Source organism: Lichenostomus cassidix, chromosome 18 (assembly GCF_008360975.1).
Source record: "Lichenostomus cassidix isolate B80296 chromosome 18, HeHo_3.0, whole genome shotgun sequence".
NCBI lineage: Eukaryota > Metazoa > Chordata > Aves > Passeriformes > Meliphagidae > Lichenostomus > Lichenostomus cassidix.
Genome location: NC_139498.1, coordinates 5,322,664 through 5,342,495, shown reverse-complemented (window position 1 = coordinate 5,342,495; position 19,832 = coordinate 5,322,664). Strand labels below are relative to the sequence as shown.

Here is a 19,832-nt window from a genome sequence, read left to right as displayed (position 1 = left end):
CCTTTGCCTCTGCTTCCTTTTCCAAGAGCTAATTTTATTTAAAAGTCAGTGTAGGCAGAAAAATAATGTGATTGGGCTCTTCCTTCTTAAATTACATTTGGATTCATAGCTTCAAGATTTCATCACAATTCCCCAAATCCCTTTCCTAGAGTGCATGCCTGAACATCTTTATTGTTGGATCTCATTCGAGCCTTTTTCTGCCATGCTATCCCTTTATTATAATATATTCTCCTTTGCAATCTAAATAAATCCTATTATGGAAGGATTTCCTAATAGTTACAAGGGAAAACTGATTTCCACACTGACCCAATCTTAGCATGCAATTATTAAAAAGAAAATATTTCCCAAAACACCCAGTAAGCATGAAAGATTACGCAATAAGGTAAATACATTTAACACACAGTAGCTCTGAAACAAAAAAAAGGTCAGTGTAATGTTAATTATGCATATAATCCTCAGCCAAAAAAAAATTTGTATTAAACCAAATCAAATTTAGGATAGGGCATAACCTGAACTTCCTGAAGGCACTGATACCAGCAATCAGGGTGTCCATGGGGTTGTTAGAGGAAACACTGAGCCATGGCAGACAAAGCCCAGCCCTGGCTGTGCTGGCAGCAGTGTCACCTGCCCTGTGTCACCTGTCCCATCTGGCAGCACCATGCACCAGCAGTGCCTTGTTTGTGTGTGCACGTGTGCAGCTCCAGGCAGAAGTTGAGCACAACGTTGCCATGGATACAGTATCCTGCCAACACTGCCAGCAATTTTCAGTGCAGAAGATGCAAACTAGTCATCTTCCTCAAGGTTTCAGAGCTCCTTACCATCTCCCAGTGTTTAAGTTCCCTTGACCAAAGTCTCTGCCAAGCTATCAAATGTGATTCCATCTGAGGCATTCCCAGCAGTACCACCAGAGCACTAGGATGCCCACAGGGTTTTATGGACAGACACTCGTGGTGTCTCAGAGCCCAGGGAAGGATCTCCTTCCTCACACCCTCATCCTCTCTAAGTCAGCTCATCTGATTTCACTAAGAGATTAGGGCCTCATCCCATCCCAAGGTGTGATTCTATGGCTTCAGCCCTCTTATGGAAGCTGCAGCACAAGCCAGTCTCAGGCTATCCCTTTTCTATTCCAGACTGCAGAGCTCTGGACCCACGGGGCAGTTGCTTTGCTCAGTACTCTGCTGGCAGAGGTCAGAAAGGCTGTGGCAGCCCAGAAGGAACTGAAGAGCAGCCCATTCCCAGTCTCTCCAACTCCCACTGACAGGGAAGGTGTTAGAAGAACCAGGAAGCTGGGGGCAAGGTGAAGGACCAGAGGCTGAGGCATGGGGCAAGGTGACAATCACAGATACCACAGCGGTGCACTTGGCTCTTTTTTTGTTGTGCTTTTGCATCACTTCCATTTAGAACCTAAATATCACTGCTAAGATCTCTTTGCCAAAATATCCACAGATGAGAAGGAAAATAGCTTCTCTTTGTAAATGGAAAGTTGGGCTCTCAATTAGGAAAAAATCATTTTCCAGCATTATACAAGTTCCAAAATAGCAATCATCAAGTTTTTGAGTTTAACTACACTGTCAAAACAAATCTCACGTATCACCTTTCCATTACTTAATATTCATCCAAATCGTTCCAATTCAGAATTTTTGAACATCAAATTTGCAATTCAAAACTAGTAGCTTTGCTTACCATTTTAAAATAATACTGTAGTTTTTATAAAACGTTTATATCCCAGCTTTTGCCAGAAGTTGAACACATTTTCCAGATAATTTATGCAGGACATTCTTAGTATTAATTTATAGTTTAAAATAACCTGGATTGCAATGGGGGAAACTCTTCAAAATGGTTTGTGATATGTCAAAAAAAAGAGTTCGCAGGAAAAAAAAGCCCAACAAGCAATTTGTACACAACAGTAGGTGAAAGTTAGGGAAGATGATATGCAAATACCCATGCTGGAATTCTGTTAGCGTAAATGAAAACATTTCTATTTTGATATTAAACACCATTAAGGTTCTTTTTAACCCATGTTGAAACACAGTATTTGTAGAAATAGGTGAACAACATGTGGAAGCTTTGATAACCCTTCCTGCAGAATTTGGATGGACAAAAGAATAGGAGCTCTAACATCTGAAAATGAAAAAAATTGGGGTATAGCCCCGAATCCAGAGGCATATCCTTACAAAAAGGACAATGAATGCCTCAAACAGAATTATAAACAAGATAAGGCAGCTGCTTTGGTATAGCAGCAGCCTGCAATTCCTGCCTAGTTCTTGCTGAGTGGTTCCATCTTTTCCTTTCAAAAGTTAAGTACAAAATTTGCCCATTCTCAATTTTCTAGAGCCTCAATGTTTTTCCAGAAGCTCTCAACCACATCACCAACAGCTCCTGAAGTGCTGGTGGCCTCTAAATACACTATGGAGCTTCATCAAAGGTATGGGGAACTTGGAATCATCTACCCTATGTACACATTCTCTGTCCCTCTGTTTTTATTCCTCCGATCTTTGAAAAAGGCAAAAGGAAGACCCAGGAAATGACAGGTCAGAGTGCCTCATCTCATCCCTGGGGAGGTGATGGATCAGAACTAGATCAGTGTTTTTTAACTTCAAACAAAGCAGGGAACAGCCTCCTGCCTATGCACAGAAACTGCTTGGAGCAGCAGCCTGGCTTGCTATAAACCAGAACCTTGCAGCTGGTTAATGCCAAAAAAGCAGCAGCTTGAGGAACTCCTCCACTAAGAGAGTCTAGCTGTACATTAAGCAGAAGCACAAAAGCACAAAAAAAAAGAACAGGACAAACTTTCAGGCGTTCTGGCTGAGGCTTATTTTCCTAATAAGATTACTGGTTCCTCAACAGAGGTTTTCAGTCAGAACACCGTGAAGTGTAGGGTGAGCAGCACTGGCAAACAACCCTGTACTATTTGCTCGGGGGGTTTCTTGCATACTTTTCTTTATTGAAGGGATGGGTGGGGAAAGGAACTCTTAAGAACTGCTTTCTTATTCTGCCCAACTTCCCATTTCCCTGTTCTTCCTCTCCTCCCTCTGAATACTTGGCAACAGAGTATTTTTAAGAAATACTCTTAATTAAGCATTACATAAGGCAAATGGTATGATAAAAGAATATAGTTAAGGAAACCGGTTTTCCTAAGAGCAGGACAGCAACTCTAAACAAATATGAAAATAACCCATTTCTCACTCTTAAAACACAGTTTTTTTACATATATATACATTAAATTTGATCAACACATTATAGCATACATTCTTTGACAGTAATAACAACTCTTACAGCACAAAAATTGGGCACAAAGGGTGAGCAATCCATGGCCAAAACAAAAACTATTTCACATTAATTAGACATCAAACACTTAATCAGGAAATGGCTTTAGTGTCTTGATGGAGGACTACGCTCAAGCATTGGCAAAATTTATGCAAAAGAGTTTTGAAGGTAAAAACTTGCAAGAAAAGCACTCCATTATTATGTAACCAAACCTCTTCCCCAGGTAAATGCATCTGGCCGCAGGAGGTTGATCCAAAACAGCCACAGAAAGGTTTTAAACCACTCCAAATGGTTGTTGAATTCAATCTGGGGCTTGAATTCAGAATGGCAGCAATTTGGAGCCTGGAGTGCAAGAGCTGTAGCTCAACAAAGACCCTGTTCAGCAGCACCTGAACAGAGGCATCACCTCCTACATTCAGCTCCAACCCCTCAGATGGGACAGAAGTATGGGCAGATGGGATCTGAGGCCAAGCTCAACAATGAGGTCACCACAACCTTCAAGCCAAGGGTCTGTGATAAGACAGATTTACTTTAATCACATACCCTCAATAAATCCAAGGGTGTTTCCAAGTTAGACTTAAATGTGATGCACAGCTTTCGTTATCAAAAGTTAGTTGATGCTTTATGCTACAAACTTAGTTTCAGCTGTGGATGTTGGCATTAAAGAAACATGAGGATGGAGCTAATTTATTACAACTCTTCTGAATGCAAGTTGGCCAAAATAATTTACAGTAGAATAGTAGCTTGTCCCTGTGGAACTGAAGGCTAATTGTGCCTCAGAACACGACCAAAAAGGAAAATTCAAACATGGTACCAAATTAAAGAAAACACACTTTCAGCTTTCATTAAAAACAAACAAACAAAAAACCCCCAAAGCTAAACATCTTGGGATTCCTGGAAATCAGAACCAACCAAACTTACTTTTTTTATATAAGCAACTCACCTCTATCTGGAAATGTGCCTTCCACTCTTATTATAAGTAAAATCTCTGCTGGAAAATTACAGAAATGTTTTTTCCTGTCTCTTCATTTGCTATGTATGACAGCATTTTGTCTGAAGCCAGTTTCTGCTGTTTGCCAATGGTTTTGTCCATAGCCTCTTCCCCAGGGGGTTTCACACAAGAGGGGAGACTCTTTCATAAAAAAATATATCACATTAGCAGGCAATTTTGGAGGGGGGGTGTGATGATTAATACGTGAAATATCTGAGTTTTGAGAAAACTGAAAATCTGTTACAAACTCCATTATGTTTCTATAAAGCCCTTACAGGAGTATCTGGAAGAGGCAAATATTTCACTTTAAACACTGTGTTACCATTTAAAAAAAAAAAAAACAAAACAAACCCAAACAAAATAACAAATTTAAACGTAGAAAAACCCCCAAAACCACCACCAACCCAAAACCAAAGTCTTCAACACCTGAATTCATTCCACGTGCTCAGAGCCAGATTCAGCAAATGATCCCACATGCCCAGAGTGCACCAACTCACCTGAGAAATGAAGGAATGCAGTAGTGGTTTGCAGAAGGTATCAAAAGCCTTGCAAAATTAAATCAAATTTTAGAAGGTAAGAGAAATGAAAGCCAATGAGAGGGAACTTTTGTGCATGTTATCACTGCTGCCAGAGGCACCTCGCTCTTTGGGGAACAATGAGGAGAATTCTTATTTCCAGTTTGCAGTCTTTCTGCACATGCACAAGCTGACTTGCTCTCAAGAAACACCTAAACTAGTCCTGGGAGAGAGGATCCCTCTGCATAGTTTCCTCCAGCCACATTACACACTTCCTCAAAACGATGCCTAGGCTGAAGGAATGAGTAAAGACAATCGACCTGCCAAATTTTATTGCCTTTTTAAGGGAATATATTGCTTTAGTTCCCATTAAATGCTCCAGATTAGACTCTCATAGCTTTATTTCATTCCTTTTAAGTCAAAATCAAGCGGTTAAATACAATAACTAAATGCAGGTCCTCAAACGTGCAAAATAATTTTAATTTAAAATACAGGAGATTGCCCTGCAGCTTTCAGTATTAAGTGGCTTTAGATGTGAAAAATCACAACGATTGCCAGCCACATTTTAAAATAAATTGCTTTTTCACACAAAGAACTTTTTACCCTAATCAGCATACGCTTTGTAGTAGGACTTTTAATTTTTAAAGCCACGCCGGGCAGAAATTGCTACACTTTCAAACATTTCCAGCAACAACCTGAAAGTGAAACTGGTTTCACGAGTTTGGTGCTCCTCACACAGAGAACAAAGTCACAATATCAGAAGTCATAAAAACTGCACGGGGAGGGGGGAAGTGGCCGCAAAGAACCCAAAACTTTTGAAGCGCTAATATTGAAGAAAACTCTCCAGCGCTTAACGCGAGCACGCTGGAAAAACTGAACTTTAAAGGCTGGAAGTAGAGGAGGAAGTTGCTGTTGCCCGGCTCTGGAGCGGAGCAGGGGGACAAGAGGATCCCAGCGCCCGGGAGAAGCTCAAACTTTCCTGCGAGGCAGGAGGAGGAAAGGACAAAACCCGAGCCCGCCCGGCCGGCTCACAACAAAGGGGTCCCGCCGCGCTGCCCCCACGTGCCCCGGCCGGACCCCGCGGCCCCTGGCGAGCAGCACTGCCGGCCAGCCCCGAGCCCCGCCGGGCGAGCACAGCCCCCCGCGCCCTCGGGCCGCCCCCGCACCGCCGCCTGCTCCCCGCTCCCTCCCACCCGCCGCGGGGCCGCCTCTCCCCGCACCGCACCGCACCCGGGGGTCGCTCAGCTCCCGCCCCCGCTCAGCCCGCGCCGCTCCGCCCTCAGGCGCCGGGGGTCCCGCGGGGCTGCCGAGCCGCGCCTCCCGCGGGCTCCGGTACTCACCAGCTCCTTTGTGTTTTCCATCAGGCCCTCATGGGCAGGAGCCGCCCGCTGCCTCTGCGCGCTCGCCCCGCGGGCTCGGGCGCTGCGGGTGCCCGCGGTCGGGGGAGGGCCCGGCGGGGCGGGGGCGGCCCGGGCGGTTCAGCCGCTCCGAGTGCCGGGGACCGACCGGGACCGACCGCGGCCGCCGGGACATCAACAACACGAGCGCGCGGTGCGCAGGCGCGGACACGCCCCCGCGGGGACCGGGCTGCGCGGGGCGGAGCCACCGCCACATCACCCCTCCTCCGGGCGGAACCATGCCTTACCGGGGGGGGCGCTCCGCGCCAACAGGGGGCCGGCGGGGGTAAGAACAGCCGTGTCCGCCGGTGAGCGGATATTCCGGTGAGGATATCCCAGCGAGACGTCGGTCAGCAGCCGGTGAGGGGCCCGTGCTGCCTCACGCTGATGGGATTCCCCCCCCGATGGCTCGCAATGGGGCTGCCCAGCGTGGCGCGTCACGTGGAGCGCGGGGTGGGCGGGGGGTGGGGGCAAAGGGAGGCAAAGAAAGGAGTCACGTGACCCAGGCCTGAGCCCGGGGCGGGGCTTGGATCACGTGGGGTGGGCGTGGTGGCGGTGTGAGCCTATCGCGGGCAGGGGCGGGGCCGGGCGGTATCACGTGATCCGCACGTGTTCCGGTTCCGGTCCGTTCGCTATGGCGGGCCCCATGGCGGCCGCGGCGCGGGAGCGGCGAGCGGGGAGAGCGCCCGCAATGAGAGCGGCCAGGAAAGCGCCCAAAGCGCCCAAAGCGGCCACCATGACCAAAGCCAAGCGGAAGGCCAAGCGGCTCCCGGCCGGGGCGGATCAGGAGGCGGCGCGGCGCGCGCGGCACCTGAGGGCGCTGAGCAGCGCGTCGGGCGCGGAGCGGGAGCTGGAGGAGCTGGTGTTCGGCGACAGCCTCAACGTGGAGGAGGACGAGCTGCTGCGGCGCCTGGCGGGGCCCGGGCGGGTACGGCACAGCCAGCCCCGGCGGGGATCGGTGCTCGCTGCGGGCCGCAGCTCCAGGCCCGCCCGAGCCCTGTCCCCTCACCCCGCCCGTTCCCTTGTTTGCAGGGTGCTGCCGCCGAGGGGAAAGCACTGCAGGATGAGTCCAGCGATTCGGAGGTGGAGAATGAAGCCAAAGGGGACTTGCTGCCCAGAAAGCCGGCCTGGGTGGATGAGGATGATGAAGCTGAGGAAAGGTGAGTTCAGGCTGGCTGATGGTGTTACGTGTCGCGCTTAGCAGGGGCTGCAGGTGGCCTTGGTTTGAACGAGCTGTGTGTTCTGTGTGGTTTTCCCCCTCTAGCGTTGATATGACCCACAAGTACAGGAAAGATTTCATGAAAAGCGATGCTGAGACGACGCTGACTAAGAAAAAACTGAAGAGGAGACTTGAGGAACAGTGAGTTTCACTAATGTTTTTGTGGCTAGCTTTATGGAGGTGAGATCATTAAACTCCACGATGGGTGCCAAATGGTGTCAGACTCTTTTCATTGGTGCCCAGCACAGGACGAGGGGCAATGACCATAAACTAAAACACAGGAAGTTCCACTTCAACATGAGGAAGAACTCCTTTACTCTCAGAGAACTGGAGCACTGGAACAGCTGCCCAGGCAGGGTGTGGAGTGTCACTCTGGAGACATTCCAAACCCACCTGGACACTTTCCTCTGCCACCTGCTCCAGGTGACCCTGCCTTGGCAGGGGGTTGGACTGGGTGATCTCTGGAGGGTTGATCTCCCTTCCAACCCATCAGTTTTGTGAGATAGAATGCATTTATGTGACATTCAAAGTTGCTTTCCTCTTCATACACTGTGCTTATGTGGCCTCTTAAAGCCAGAGCTTCCTGCAGTCTTTTTAAACCATAAATATTACTAAGAATAGTAAACAAACTATGTGCTAGCATTGTCTAGCCTAATTTATTTAATAGTTGTGTTTGTCAAAGTGCACAAACTAATTTGTCTTCTAGGGAGTTTTACCAGAAATGGTGAAATCTTAAGAATTTAAAAAAAAATTAAAAACTTGCTTGTGTTCCAAGTAATCTTGCAAAATTGCAACTGTGTATCTTGTAAGTATTTAACTCCTAGAAGAGAATTACTTTCTCACAAAAATTGTTACTTTTTTTTTCTCTTTCCCCTTCTCCTGCAAGGTTTCAGCAAGCCATGGGAGGAGTTCCTGCCTGGGCTGACTTAGAAAACATGAAGAAATCCAAAAGGACTTCCAGTGATAGTAAATATATCCAATACTATTCTGAGAAGTGTTTCTGTGATTCTCTGTTCAACTTGCTAGAAAATAACTACTCAGTTTCAGTAGTGTGATGATATGCTGGATAAGCCAGCTTTTTTCCTTCAGAGTGCTTCAATTTAGTTTGTTTCACTGAGGAATGTGCAGGTTTTGCTGTGGCTAATTTGTGCAATTAGCTGTTTCCTTGTGCTTTGCTTTAATGAGGTGACAGTGATGAAGATGATGATTTGCTACGCAGGACTGGCAATTTCATAACGAGCTCAGAGTCACTGCCAAGAGGCATTTTGAAGGTAAAGACACACCTTATCTTTCCATTTCAGTAGAACTAAAGTGCACACTTTGACTCTTGTTGTATATTAAATTCATGGTTCTGTGGATTTGTTCCTGTAACTAGAAGCTCTAGAGGATAAACAAATTGAATGGTTCATGAGAAAGCATGAAACAATAATTTGAGGTGCATTGTTTGACATTAGAATTCTCTGCACTCTAAATAGCATCTTGTATTAGGATTTTAATTTCTGCAGAGGGAGGATGGGATCTTCCCACAACTCTGGAGCTTCTGAAATGATCCTTGAGAAGTGACAGCCTTAAGCAAGTGCTTCTCACAGTGTCTCTTCTGCAGCTGTCTCAGATGAGTCAGAATGCAGCTGGTTTTACACTCAGAGTTGGCTTTAAAGCCAGTAGAAAGGCTGCTGAGTTCAGCCTGTCTTTGCACTGGGGCAGAACTGAACTGGCTCTGTGTGCTCTGCTCACCTCATGCTGCCCAAACCTTCACCACAGGGCTTGAGCTCTGATAGCACAAACTGGCTTTTCATCAGCAGAAGTGAGTGTTGGTTTTATTGTAACTGCCTGATCTGTGTTGTAGATGAGCACCTGCATTCCTGCAAACCAGGAACGTTTTGCCAATGGAAAACTGGTGACAGTGCAGTTCCATCCCTCAGCTCAGGTGGTGATGACAGCTGGGCATGATCGCTCTGTGTCCCTCTTCCAGGTGAAGAACTTCAGTCTGTACTCTGCAAATGGGCAGTCTAACACAATTTTTTTTTTTTTTTTTTAATGAGTGTATATGAAATAGCCTGGAGTGGTAGATTTTGTTTGCTCTCTTCCTCTGCACACAGGGGTGTAATGTCTGTGGTCACAATGGAAATTCCTTGGTTAAGGGCAACTTGAAAGAAATTTCCAGCTGTGATTTCACACCAAGGCAGACTTAGTTGTGTTGTCAGAGTTTTTGGCAGAAGATTTGTGTTTAAAAATGTTTGGTTTTAAGGTTTGCAGTGATGAGGACTAACAAGGTTTTTTGTTCCTAAGTTGTTTGGAAAGCCTGTAGTAGGGGCAGCAGCCCACTTTGCTTTGAGACTGTAAACTTGCTATGAAATCATGCTGGGGATGGAGAGGCTGTGCTGCATCCTGGGATGCTGCCCTGCTCCTCTGAAACTAAAGATCCTAGTGTTATCTGGAAACTTCCAGCGTGGCCCAGAATCAGTGAAATGGTCAGACACAAGTGCAATGTGATACTTCCACAGGGCTGCAAGGAAAAAAAACCCCAAAAGGTACCCCAAATCAAACCAGATATTTCCATTTAGAAAAAGCACAGTAGATGTGATTATTTGAACAAAGCATGAGCAAAATGAGGAAGGGCAAGAGGTGCATCAGAAAGTGCTTGTTAGATGGGGTGAGGAGCCACAAACCATGTCATTTGTAGGAGAGGGGAAGAGTTTAATGCTTCACAGTGGTGTACCTCTTACTGCTTGAGTCTCAGCTGGGTAGTTGATGCAATTTTTAATATCAAAGTGTTAAGTATATTCCTCACTATGACAACAATTTGTTTGATTTTTTGAAGGTGGACGGCATAAGGAACCCAAAAATCCAGAGCATCTATTTGGAGAGCTTTCCAATTTATAAGGCTCGTTTCAGTGCGGATGGAGAGCAAGTTATAGCCACTGGTACTCACCACAGGATGTTCTTTGTGTATGACATGATGGCTGGGAGCATCATCCCTATCCCAAAAGTACGAGGTATGTTTTACAGCTCTGAGTGGCTGGGCACGGTTGGATCTGTCCCAAATAGGGATGCCACATGAATTTGCTTTAAAAGGAAGTAAAATGGCTCGTTGGAAGTTGTATTTTTAACTTGTCTTCAGGGAACTAGAGTAACTTTAGTGTTAATTTGTCTGGGATATTAATTACCATACATGAGCAAGGTTGAGTTCAGCTTCGCTATGACAGCATCTTGCAGAAGTGAAAAGCTGGAGTCAGGTCTTAGTCATATTCATCCTACCTCTGAATGTTGAGGCCAAAGAATAAATTACACCAATTTCAATTTCAAATTTCTTTTTAAAGGTGTGGAGGAAAAATTTCTCAGAAACTTCGAACTCTCTCCAGATGGATCATTTATGCTGCTAATTGGAACCTCAGGTTACCTTCACTTGCTCTCCATGAAGGTACTTTCTCTGCAGGATTCATGTAGCTTCACTTCCTTGGTGCCTTTTCCCTTTTGAATCTGCTTTTATCTCATCTGCAAGGCAATCTAACTTCCAGCTGAAGCCAAAGTATGACACATACTGTGACAGCCCTCAAAAAGCGCTGCTGAATCAACCCACTGCAGTTTTAGGGAATTATTTTGGGCTCTCTGAGACTTTCTTCTGCAGCTCCTTGGGGCTGGTGGAGCTCAGGGCAGTTCCATGGGGTTTCCAGCTGGAAAAAGTCGTGTGTCAGTGTTGTATTTCAGCTGCTAGCATGAGCACTGTGCTGGCAACAGGAGGGGAAACAGCGTGGGAACAGGCTGGGGGTGGGAGAGAAAGAGGATTGCTTTTCTGGGAGTCGTGCTAGTGCTTGCTGCTCTACCCTGCTCATGAATCATGCCAAATCCTGATTCATAATGCATGGAGCAACCTTGCAGTTGAATTTTAAAATGCCATACGATGGCAGCTGGATTTGTTATAAACTTCTACAGGGAAAAATACTTTCACAGAGAAAGTTCAGCTCTGTTGTATAACTCAGGCCCTTCAGTGAGGGAGCAAATGAGTGTTTGTTGATCCAGCTGTGCTTGGACTCAGCTTGTGCTGTGCTCTGCAGGCACTGAAAATGTTGGTGCTGTTCTCTGCATGTCAGGGTAGCTAACTTCAGATTTTTGTGGGACAGGAGACAACTTTCCTACAGGTTTTTGGTAGAATCACTGTCACCATTGTTCTTCGTCCTACAGACAAAGGAACTGATCAGCAGCATGAAGGTGAATGGAAGGTGCACTGCCTCTGCTTTCACCCCAGACAGCAGTAAAATATACAGCTATTCCAGTGAGTATTCCAATGGCTCTGATCATAACTCCATCTGAATTGCATAATCTCTTAGAGGTCACTTATTGTTTTAGAAAGCTAATTAAAAATTATGCCAGTATATCTCCTGAAAATACAACCAAGTGATCAATTGTTAAATAATGGAGTTAACTATTTTAGTATGCCTTTAATTGTTGGGTTTTTTTAAAAATACCCTGTGTTTGATAGTTACAAATGAGCTAATAGTTGTCATCTAAGTAAATTTATTTTAGCAAAATAGACAAACAAAAGGTTGTGTATATGTGATTTCTCTCATCTCCTTCATTCTGCAACCAGAGGAAGGCGAAGTTTTCATTTGGGATGTGAGGAGCAGAAAGTGCCTACACAAATTTGAGGATGAAGGTTCTTTGGAAGGAAAGTGCATTGCTGTTTCAAAAAACAACCAGTATGTGGCATGTGGGTAAGTGACTGGGCTTGGACAGCTGCTTCTGATCCCTTTTGGAAGCTCTGCAGTGGTGCCTGCTGAGAGTTAGGAACATGGTTTGGTTCTAATTAACTTAGGGTGGACATGAATAGGTGAATATTCCCTATTTGATGATAAAAATTTACTTTTCTTCTGTGTAAATACGAAATACCACAGTACACCTGAAAAAATAGGAGTGATATTGGTATTACTATTGCCATATATGGGTTCAGCAGTTAATTTTGAAATAACAGTGACTGAAAGCACAAAATCTCTAGTAGGAATGTTGATTCAGGGTCTTCTCCCTTTTGTAGTTCTTTCTTGGACTCAGAATTTGGCTCCTGCAAGGCAGCTTGTTAGCCTTTAAAAAAAGGCCTCAGAGCCACAAGCTAGAAGTGTTTCTCCAAATCTATTTACTGAGATGCAATTTCAGTCAGTGTCTGAATCCTTATAAATGATTCTTATAAATGAGAATAGCAAATAAATACTGAAGTACAATACATATTTTCTGAGGCTACTGTAGAAGAGGATTTTAAAGTGAGCTTATCCTACTGTTATAAAAAAGAAAAACCACAATAAACTCCTTGAAATTATTTCAGAATCTTTTGATAGCAAGCTCTCAATGCTTTGAATTCATGCTGGTGAGAGATGGACTCATCAAGGCTCTCCATGGCTAAGTGAGTCTCTTAATATATAAGTGAAAAGAAAACCCAAACCAGCAAAAACCTAAACCCCTCCACTAAATACTGTTATAAACTCCACAGGAAAATCAAGTTCCAAACAAAACATTGTTACAGACCCTAGTAAATAATTGGAAATTTCATTTTCAGCTGAGTGGTGGGTATAGCTAACAAGGCAATATGTACTGCAATGTGACTTTTTGGTATAATCTTCGTTCATTTCTTTCTCTAGTTCATCTTCTGGAGTTGTAAATTTATACACTACTGATGTCTGCCTCAAAGAAAACCGTCCCAAACCAGTCAAAGCGATCATGAACCTTGTCACTTCTGCCACCTGTGTCACCTTCAATCCCACCACGGAGATTTTGGCAGTGGCTTCCCGTGACACGGATGAGGCTGTCAAATTGGTATGTTCAGCTTTTTTCTTGCAATATTTCTTTTATATCTTGATAAAAATACTGCTGGTGGCAGAATAAAACTGGTATGGAGCAGATACAGATCCTGCAAAAGGTGCTGGACCAACCAGATCAGGACATGGCCAAGAGACTCTGCATTTACAAGAATATAATTTTATTTTCTTAAGTAAACTTGCTCTGAAAATAACATTTTGTGGTTTGCTTTACCTTTTTACCTTTTTAAAATGCCCTCTAAAATGTCTGGAAGTGTTCAAAGCAAGGTTGGATGGAACTTGGAGCAACCTGATCTAGTGGAAGGTGTTCCTGCCCATGGCAGAGGTTGGAACTGGATAAAAATTTAATTGTCCCTTCCAACCAAACCAGTCTGTGATTCTGTCAGTGCTGTAAATAGAACTCAGCAACAAATGGGAATTTTCAGCAGCTAGTAACTGTAACCATCTTACTATGAGGGTTTTTTTGCCAGCCTTGTCAGAATTCTGGCCAACAGTGGAACTGTTGAATTAATCTGAGGATTTGTGGGCCTGAGAATTGCAATAATTGGTTCCCTGCTCCTTTTCTCCAGTAGAATTCTTTATATAGAGTAGGAATACCCTATATGTAGGGTATTCCCTATACAATACCCTATATATATGGTAGGAATATACCTGAGCATTTGAACTTAACATTGACCCTCAATTATAAATTTGTAGTTTAATTTTATTTTTAGTGTTTTTTTCCTAATTTTATCTTCTGACCTATTTCCCAATAGGTGCACCTTCCTTCATACACTGTATTCTCAAACTTCCCAGTGTTCAGAAGAAAACAGATTTATCTTACTCAGTCTATGGATTTCTCTCCCAGGAGTGGCTATTTCTCTGTAGCAAATAACAAAGGCAAAGCTTTGTTATTTAGGTAGGTACTAAGTTAGTTATCCATCCCAGATAACATCTTTATGTTCTGTAAGATGTAAGATGGCTGTGAATGATGAGGTTTGACTTCCTGATCTGAATTTCACCTGGTGAGTTACTGGAGTGTGGAGTTGGCTTTCCCTGCTGGAGAACAGCCCTTGTTTATTGTCTAATTATGAAATACATCCTGTTTCCATAGTTTTTTTGTTTCCTGGTGTGGTCAGGGATGAGGAGCAGTGTTAATTCTAAGCAGGAATATTTGGGGTTTTTTTTTCAACTCACAACTTCATGATATTTGAAAAACTTCTTATTTTTAAGATGAGATTTTAATGATTTACCAAGTCTGACATGGGAAATATATTGGCAGATTCCTGAATTTGAATAAAAGTTTTTATTTGTCCTTTATTTAAACTTGAACTGCATATTATAATGGCACTGTAAGTAATTCTAGCAGGTGGATAGTTGTTATCTTTTACTCTATCCATGTTTCAGATTAGCTGAGGATACTCAGTGACACTGCTGAAGAGCTCTTGTTTCTCTGTGTTGTTCCCTCAAATGGTTATTGAGAAGTTTTAAATCTCAATTTTTTTTTTCTTTAGGCTGAAACATTATTCATCCTTCTAAAAGAAGATACAGGAGAAAATGAACCAGTAACTGAGGTGAAAACAGCACTAGAACTGGTGACAACATTGCCTTGAGGAGCCTCCAGATTTTCATTTTGCTGCCTCTACTTCTTTACAGAGGGCAGGAAGAATTTCTTAGCCCTGTGAGCTGCAGGAGGATGGGCTGGAGTAGGGCTGGCCTTGTCACTCTCATCTTTTCTGATAATGCAGCAAGTTGAGATCATTCAGCTAAAAACTGCTGTCAGCAGGACTGAGCAGAAGTTTAAAATCTGATCATATTGAAATCAAACTGAGCAATGTTGATAAACAGCTGCAGGCTGGCAGCTCCTTGCCTTCATCCTGTTCTGTCCTCTCGTGAGCCCAAACCAGTGCTCATCATTTCAAATTCTCATTACATGAATTGCTGAAGTTTGAAGCATAGTTTGTGTTCAGATAGGATTTTATTGTGCACTTGAACATCTTATTGGGAAACTGGATAAATCTGTAGCCTTGAGAGTAGTTCTGATTGATAAAAACTGTGTTAATGAGGGGAGGCTGAACTTGCTCAGACTGGGAGCAGCTCTGACTGCTGCATGTTAAGCTTGCATAGAATTTTGTGATGGCTCAGTGTTTGAGGATACTAACAAAATTCTCTTTACTGGTCTTTCCCCAGGTGTTGTAACCTGCAGATATGAGGATGCTGGAAAAATCAAACTTTTTTTTTTTTTTAATTTTATATGGAAGTTACAAGATACTAATAGAACATATGTATTTAAAAAAAAAATTAAAATAAATATACCTGGTAAGTTTCCAGGCAACTCATTTCAACTTATTCCAGTGCTTTGTGAAAGCTTACAAGTAAGATTTTATTGCTTGGTACTCAAGCTGGTGTCTTCCAGAAATGCTTAGATGTCCTAATTATTATAAGCATGGGCTGAAACAGAAATTCTGTGTGAACAGACCTCTGCTCTATGCATTTAGCAGGAGCTTTTCCTTCAGCCTGCTTCACTTGAGGCTGGGTTGCAAACAGCATTTTTTGCTGCCTGCAGGAGCCCTTAGCCCCTGGTGATGTTGGTGTTGCAGCTCAGCCCAACTTCCCACCTGTAACTTCAAAGTGCCAAATCCTGCACCTCTTCTGTCACCCTCATTCTGCTTAAATTCATGAGCAAAAAGGTGGTTAGGAGCTTCCTCCAATAAAACCCTGCTTTGAGAATAAATTGTGACTCATGGCTGACCAGTTCCCACAAGGCAGCTTTTTGAGCAGTAACAGCACAAGTCAAGGTGCTCCAGTAACCAGCAGTGAAGTCAGGAAGCCTTCAGTGAGAGTGGCATCCCAGAAAATGTGCTCCGAGCATGAGACAAATTTAATTCTGTAACCACGTCACAAATTTTCAGTATAGGAGCCTATTGGTGAATTCTTGTCATGCTGTCTTAAAAAATAAAATAGTGTGTGTTCAGATATAATAGGTTTTGGAAATGGCTTTGCCAGTGATTCATCGTGAGATGAGAATTTGAGTTCACAAATCTTGGAAAAAGCAGAATATGCTCTGGAGGTGTGAAATTGAGTAGAGTGTTTAATCTAAACCTCAAGACCCTAGGATGGAAGAGTAAAATTAAATCATAAGCACACTGCATTAAGATGCTAGCTGTAGGATTCTTCTGTTATAAACAAATCTGGCTAGAATCTGTCTGGGACTGAGACTTGAATTTCAGAAATCCAAGTGCTGGAAGTTTTTTCTGCCTTCACTAGAGGGCAGCTCAGCATCACTTATGGAACATTTGGCTGCTGGGTTTTACCAGTTTGTCCCAAGACAGCTCTGCTGAGGGGAGAGGGTTTGTGGTTACCAAAAAATTCACTTCTTCTCATCATCCCTGTATTTTATCATTAAGTAAAATGAAGTTTAATTTTAAGTAGTGTGACTTCATCCACAAAATTATTAAATTATTTCAAAGGAAAGGTTTCTAAAAGGGTACATTTTGTCTGTTACCAAATCTCGCTGCAGTAGCTGTGAAGGGTTTTAATGCCATTTAATCTACTTGTCCTCAGACTGTTCCACTCTTTCCCCAGTTTATGCTTACCCATTTGAAAACAAAGTGCCCAAATCGACTGATTCACAGCCATCCAGCAAGTCATTGGCAGATCTGGAATTAGAATTTGGGAATTACTGGGTCCTGGAATTATTTTCCAGACAGATTTCTGCTGTTTTTCGTTGCTCAGCTGGCTGACCTCTGGCTGCAAGAAGTCCAGGTTGGATGGAGCAGGGGAGTAAAGGGAACGGTGTCATAAATCTGAGGTTCTGATTACTCTTGTATCACTGCAAATGGCTTCAAACATTTGCAGGAAGAAAGGAGAGATTAAACATTTATTTTTTGTGAATTCTGTGATAAAAGTTGGAAATTCTAAGCACTACAGGAAAGTCTGAGCTTTGTACTAAACAAGTTAATTCTTGCTGCTTCATTCTTGCCTTCTGGGAAACATAACTTATTGCCCCATCCAAAATATAAACCAGAGAAGACTTTTGCTCTGAGGAGTAAAGGAAACCTCGAGGTACCTGTTGCATTCTGTAATGGGTTTTGAGCAATGGCACTTCCATGCGCTGAGGAGTTCTTCAAAGTTGGATGACAGGCAAGAAGCTGAAACTGCTACTTGTGTGTCTGGGGATGTTTATTTGGAAAGGGGTGAATTACTATTAAGTACACACTCTGCAGTACTCTCATTCTGAACAGCTCAGCTCTTTGTCAGTTTGCCATGTGTTAAGAGTACTTAAGCTTCTGACCTATTTAAAACCTCTCTGTTTAATTCCTTTTTTCCTAGCGTGGCTTTTTCCCCCAGCACTTCTAAGCTCAAGTTCTTTTAATGAATTATTTCTCTGCTTTTCCTCTCCTTCCATTCTCCTTGGCAAAATAAATTTTATTGATGTAGCCCATGAAATATTTATCACGGCAGCCTTTCCCCTCCAGGCTGTGATCTTGTCCGATTTTGCAAGCTAAAGAGAATTAGGCTGGTTGGTGCTTAGAAAGGAAACCTCCAAGAACAAAAAACCTGTCTAGATGTTAGAATAACACTGGCTTTTCATAGAATTATTGGGTTTGCAACTTAGTCTGTCTTGAATTTGCTATTTGACCCTGCACCTGTCCAAGAGCTCTGTTTGTGGTGCAGGTTTAGCAAACTCTTGGAGGACTGAATGATTATTTTTTCCCTCCTGTGCCTCATTCAGTATCCAAGATTGCAGCTCTCCAAATTATTTGGGAAGTTATGGTTCTGTAAATCTCTTCCACGTGGAACTGTTTCAACTGCTACATGATTTTCCCAGCTGCTGGCTGATCAGACAGCAAATTGGATTCTCTCTCTGTGGATATGCTGAACCCACCCAGGGGCTGTGACAGGCAGGGCACACCTTGGCAAGGAGCTGCTTTCTTGCCTAGGGGTGCTTCTCAAAGTCTTGCAAGGCCTTTGGTCATCCTCTGAATTCCTATTTTTGCTGTGATTTGTTAGGTCTCTGGGGAGGATGCAGAATTCCTCTGGAGAGTGTCTGAAATCAGTCTGTGCAGTCCCTCTGGGCTCTCATGGGTGCCCAAACTCCAGCACTGCCTCTCCCTCTGAATCCTGCTGTGTTTGTGCTGCATTTCCTTTGGACCAGCAGCAGCAGCACTTAATGACACAATTCTTTCTTTTTTTGGATTTCCTCTGTTGAAACTATGGAACAGTGATGGTTTTATTCTGGAACAAAGCACCTCTTGGGCACTTGGACGTTTCTGTCCCCTGTTGTGTCACAGTGAGGTGGCAATACAGTCAAACCCATCCTGGAGCACTAACAGGCAGTTGCTCCTGTGTTTTGTCTTCCAGTTATTAAAACCAAGCAAGTTATACATCTGATTAAATTGCTTTGAGATCCCTTAACCTGAATGAAATCTTACAAGCTGATCAGGCACTTGGAAGTGGCTGCAATAGGATTTGGTTTTCAAAACACAGATTGAAATTGTGATGGAGATCTGAGTCTGCAGAGTGTTGTATTTTGCACATAAGATTTCCTGCCATGGGAGACTCATTTGGTGTGTTCAGGGTTGAATGTCTTACTAGGCTTAAACAGCTGGGAGGAAGGGTTGAAGCAGAGGGGAGGTGGGAAAGGTGAGCCTTGACTTTGGTTCCTCCCTCTTGATCTCCCTCTGCCTTGCCAGAAATCAGGGATCTGTATTTATCATGGGGTGGTTTTTTTGCATTTTCTTGTATTTTCAGTCAGTTTTGCCTGAATTAAGACTAACTTAAGCAATTCAGCCCACTGAGATGTTTTTAACAGATGTCCATGGCTGGAAGCTGGTGGGGAGTGGAACTTCAATTGAGGACCTTTGAAGACACATCCATTCTGTGAAGGATGAGTTACTTCTGTCTGCAAATCCTGACGCAGTATAGTGTTTAACACTGGGATGTTAAGCATCTCTACATCTCTATCTGCTTAAGCACAACGGCTTTGTGTTCCTCTTTAATCTTTCTTTTAAGCTTTAGATAGGTATTTCAAAGTTAGGGAAGAGACAAGGTGTTTTGAGTATTTCCAATTCAAAAATAATTGTTCAAAATCTTGCATAGTCACTCAAAACTCAGGAACCTGCTGTCCATAAGATTGCTTCAGTTACTCAGTGAAAAACTATTAGCCCTGCTGCAGTGGGAGGAATTGCATTAAGAATTAATTAATTAAGCCATGTTTTGGTGGTTTTTTCCCTCTGTAGCTTCTGTAATGAATGCAGTGCAGCAGCAAGAGATTGTTGTGACTCTCTCTGTACTTTGTGGCTGCATTTTCCTGCCTTGGAGAATGTTCTTTATTTGTACAAACGTGTTCCACATGACAGTGATACCTTAAGGATTTTTAGCTTCTATTTTTCATGTATCTGTAGCTTTGGTGTAGTTCTGGGCTTCATATAAAATGCTAAAAACCTCTGTTCCCAGCACCTTTAGCCAAAACAATTCCTCTGAGTGGAAATCCAGGGACACTTTGCTGCCTCAGAGCCCCAAAATATGTAAACAACAGTGAACTGGGGAGAGCAAGCTTGGGGTGATTGACATCATCAGCTGAAGGTGTAATTGGAGAATTAAGGCTCAATATGTTAATAGACAGAACTTATAAAATGTGAAGAACTCGTGACTCAG

At 43.4% G+C, this 19,832-nt stretch overlaps 2 protein-coding genes across 9 annotated transcripts in view; one reads left to right on the top strand and one right to left on the bottom strand.

Annotated features, from left to right (window-relative positions):
* The window catches only part of MBTD1 (mbt domain containing 1), a 35,090-nt gene extending 28,762 nt beyond the window's left edge, over nucleotides 1-6,328 (bottom strand). For 4 of the 8 annotated variants that reach the window (XM_085077616.1, XM_085077618.1, XM_085077620.1 and 1 more), the window contains exon 1: nucleotides 6,114-6,328. In XM_085077616.1, coding sequence (XP_084933742.1) covers nucleotides 6,114-6,134 — 21 coding nt within the window. In that variant the 5' untranslated portion in view covers nucleotides 6,135-6,328. Of the gene's footprint in view, nucleotides 1-4,210; nucleotides 4,400-4,755; nucleotides 4,804-6,113 lie in introns of all 8 variants that reach the window. The other 4 variants (XM_085077619.1, XM_085077622.1, XM_085077624.1 and 1 more) reach the window with 3 other exon arrangements.
* A 454-nt stretch (nucleotides 6,329-6,782) lies between these two features.
* On the top strand, nucleotides 6,783-15,511 carry UTP18 (UTP18 small subunit processome component). The gene is made up of 14 exons (XM_085077615.1): nucleotides 6,783-7,098; nucleotides 7,203-7,330; nucleotides 7,435-7,530; nucleotides 8,276-8,355; nucleotides 8,575-8,660; nucleotides 9,236-9,361; nucleotides 10,211-10,385; nucleotides 10,710-10,810; nucleotides 11,572-11,662; nucleotides 11,978-12,101; nucleotides 13,017-13,191; nucleotides 13,949-14,091; nucleotides 14,687-14,746; nucleotides 15,363-15,511. The coding sequence occupies exons 1-13, from the start codon at nucleotides 6,805-6,807 to the stop codon at nucleotides 14,709-14,711; spliced, it is 1,644 nt and encodes a 547-aa protein (XP_084933741.1). The 5' UTR covers nucleotides 6,783-6,804; the 3' UTR covers nucleotides 14,712-14,746; nucleotides 15,363-15,511.
* The last annotated feature ends 4,321 nt before the right edge of the window (nucleotides 15,512-19,832 follow it).

What these genes read in the sequence shown, in the direction of transcription:
- UTP18 (XM_085077615.1), top strand. Translation starts at nt 6,805, where the DNA reads ATGGCGGGCCCCATGGCGGCCGCGGCGCGGGAGCGGCGAGCGGGGAGA. An exon ending in GATGATGAAGCTGAGGAAAG is followed by an intron (nt 7,331 to 7,434) that starts GTGAGTTCAGGC and finishes TTCCCCCTCTAG; the next exon opens with CGTTGATATGACCCACAAGT. An exon ending in AAGAGGAGACTTGAGGAACA is followed by an intron (nt 7,531 to 8,275) that starts GTGAGTTTCACT and finishes TTCTCCTGCAAG; the next exon opens with GTTTCAGCAAGCCATGGGAG.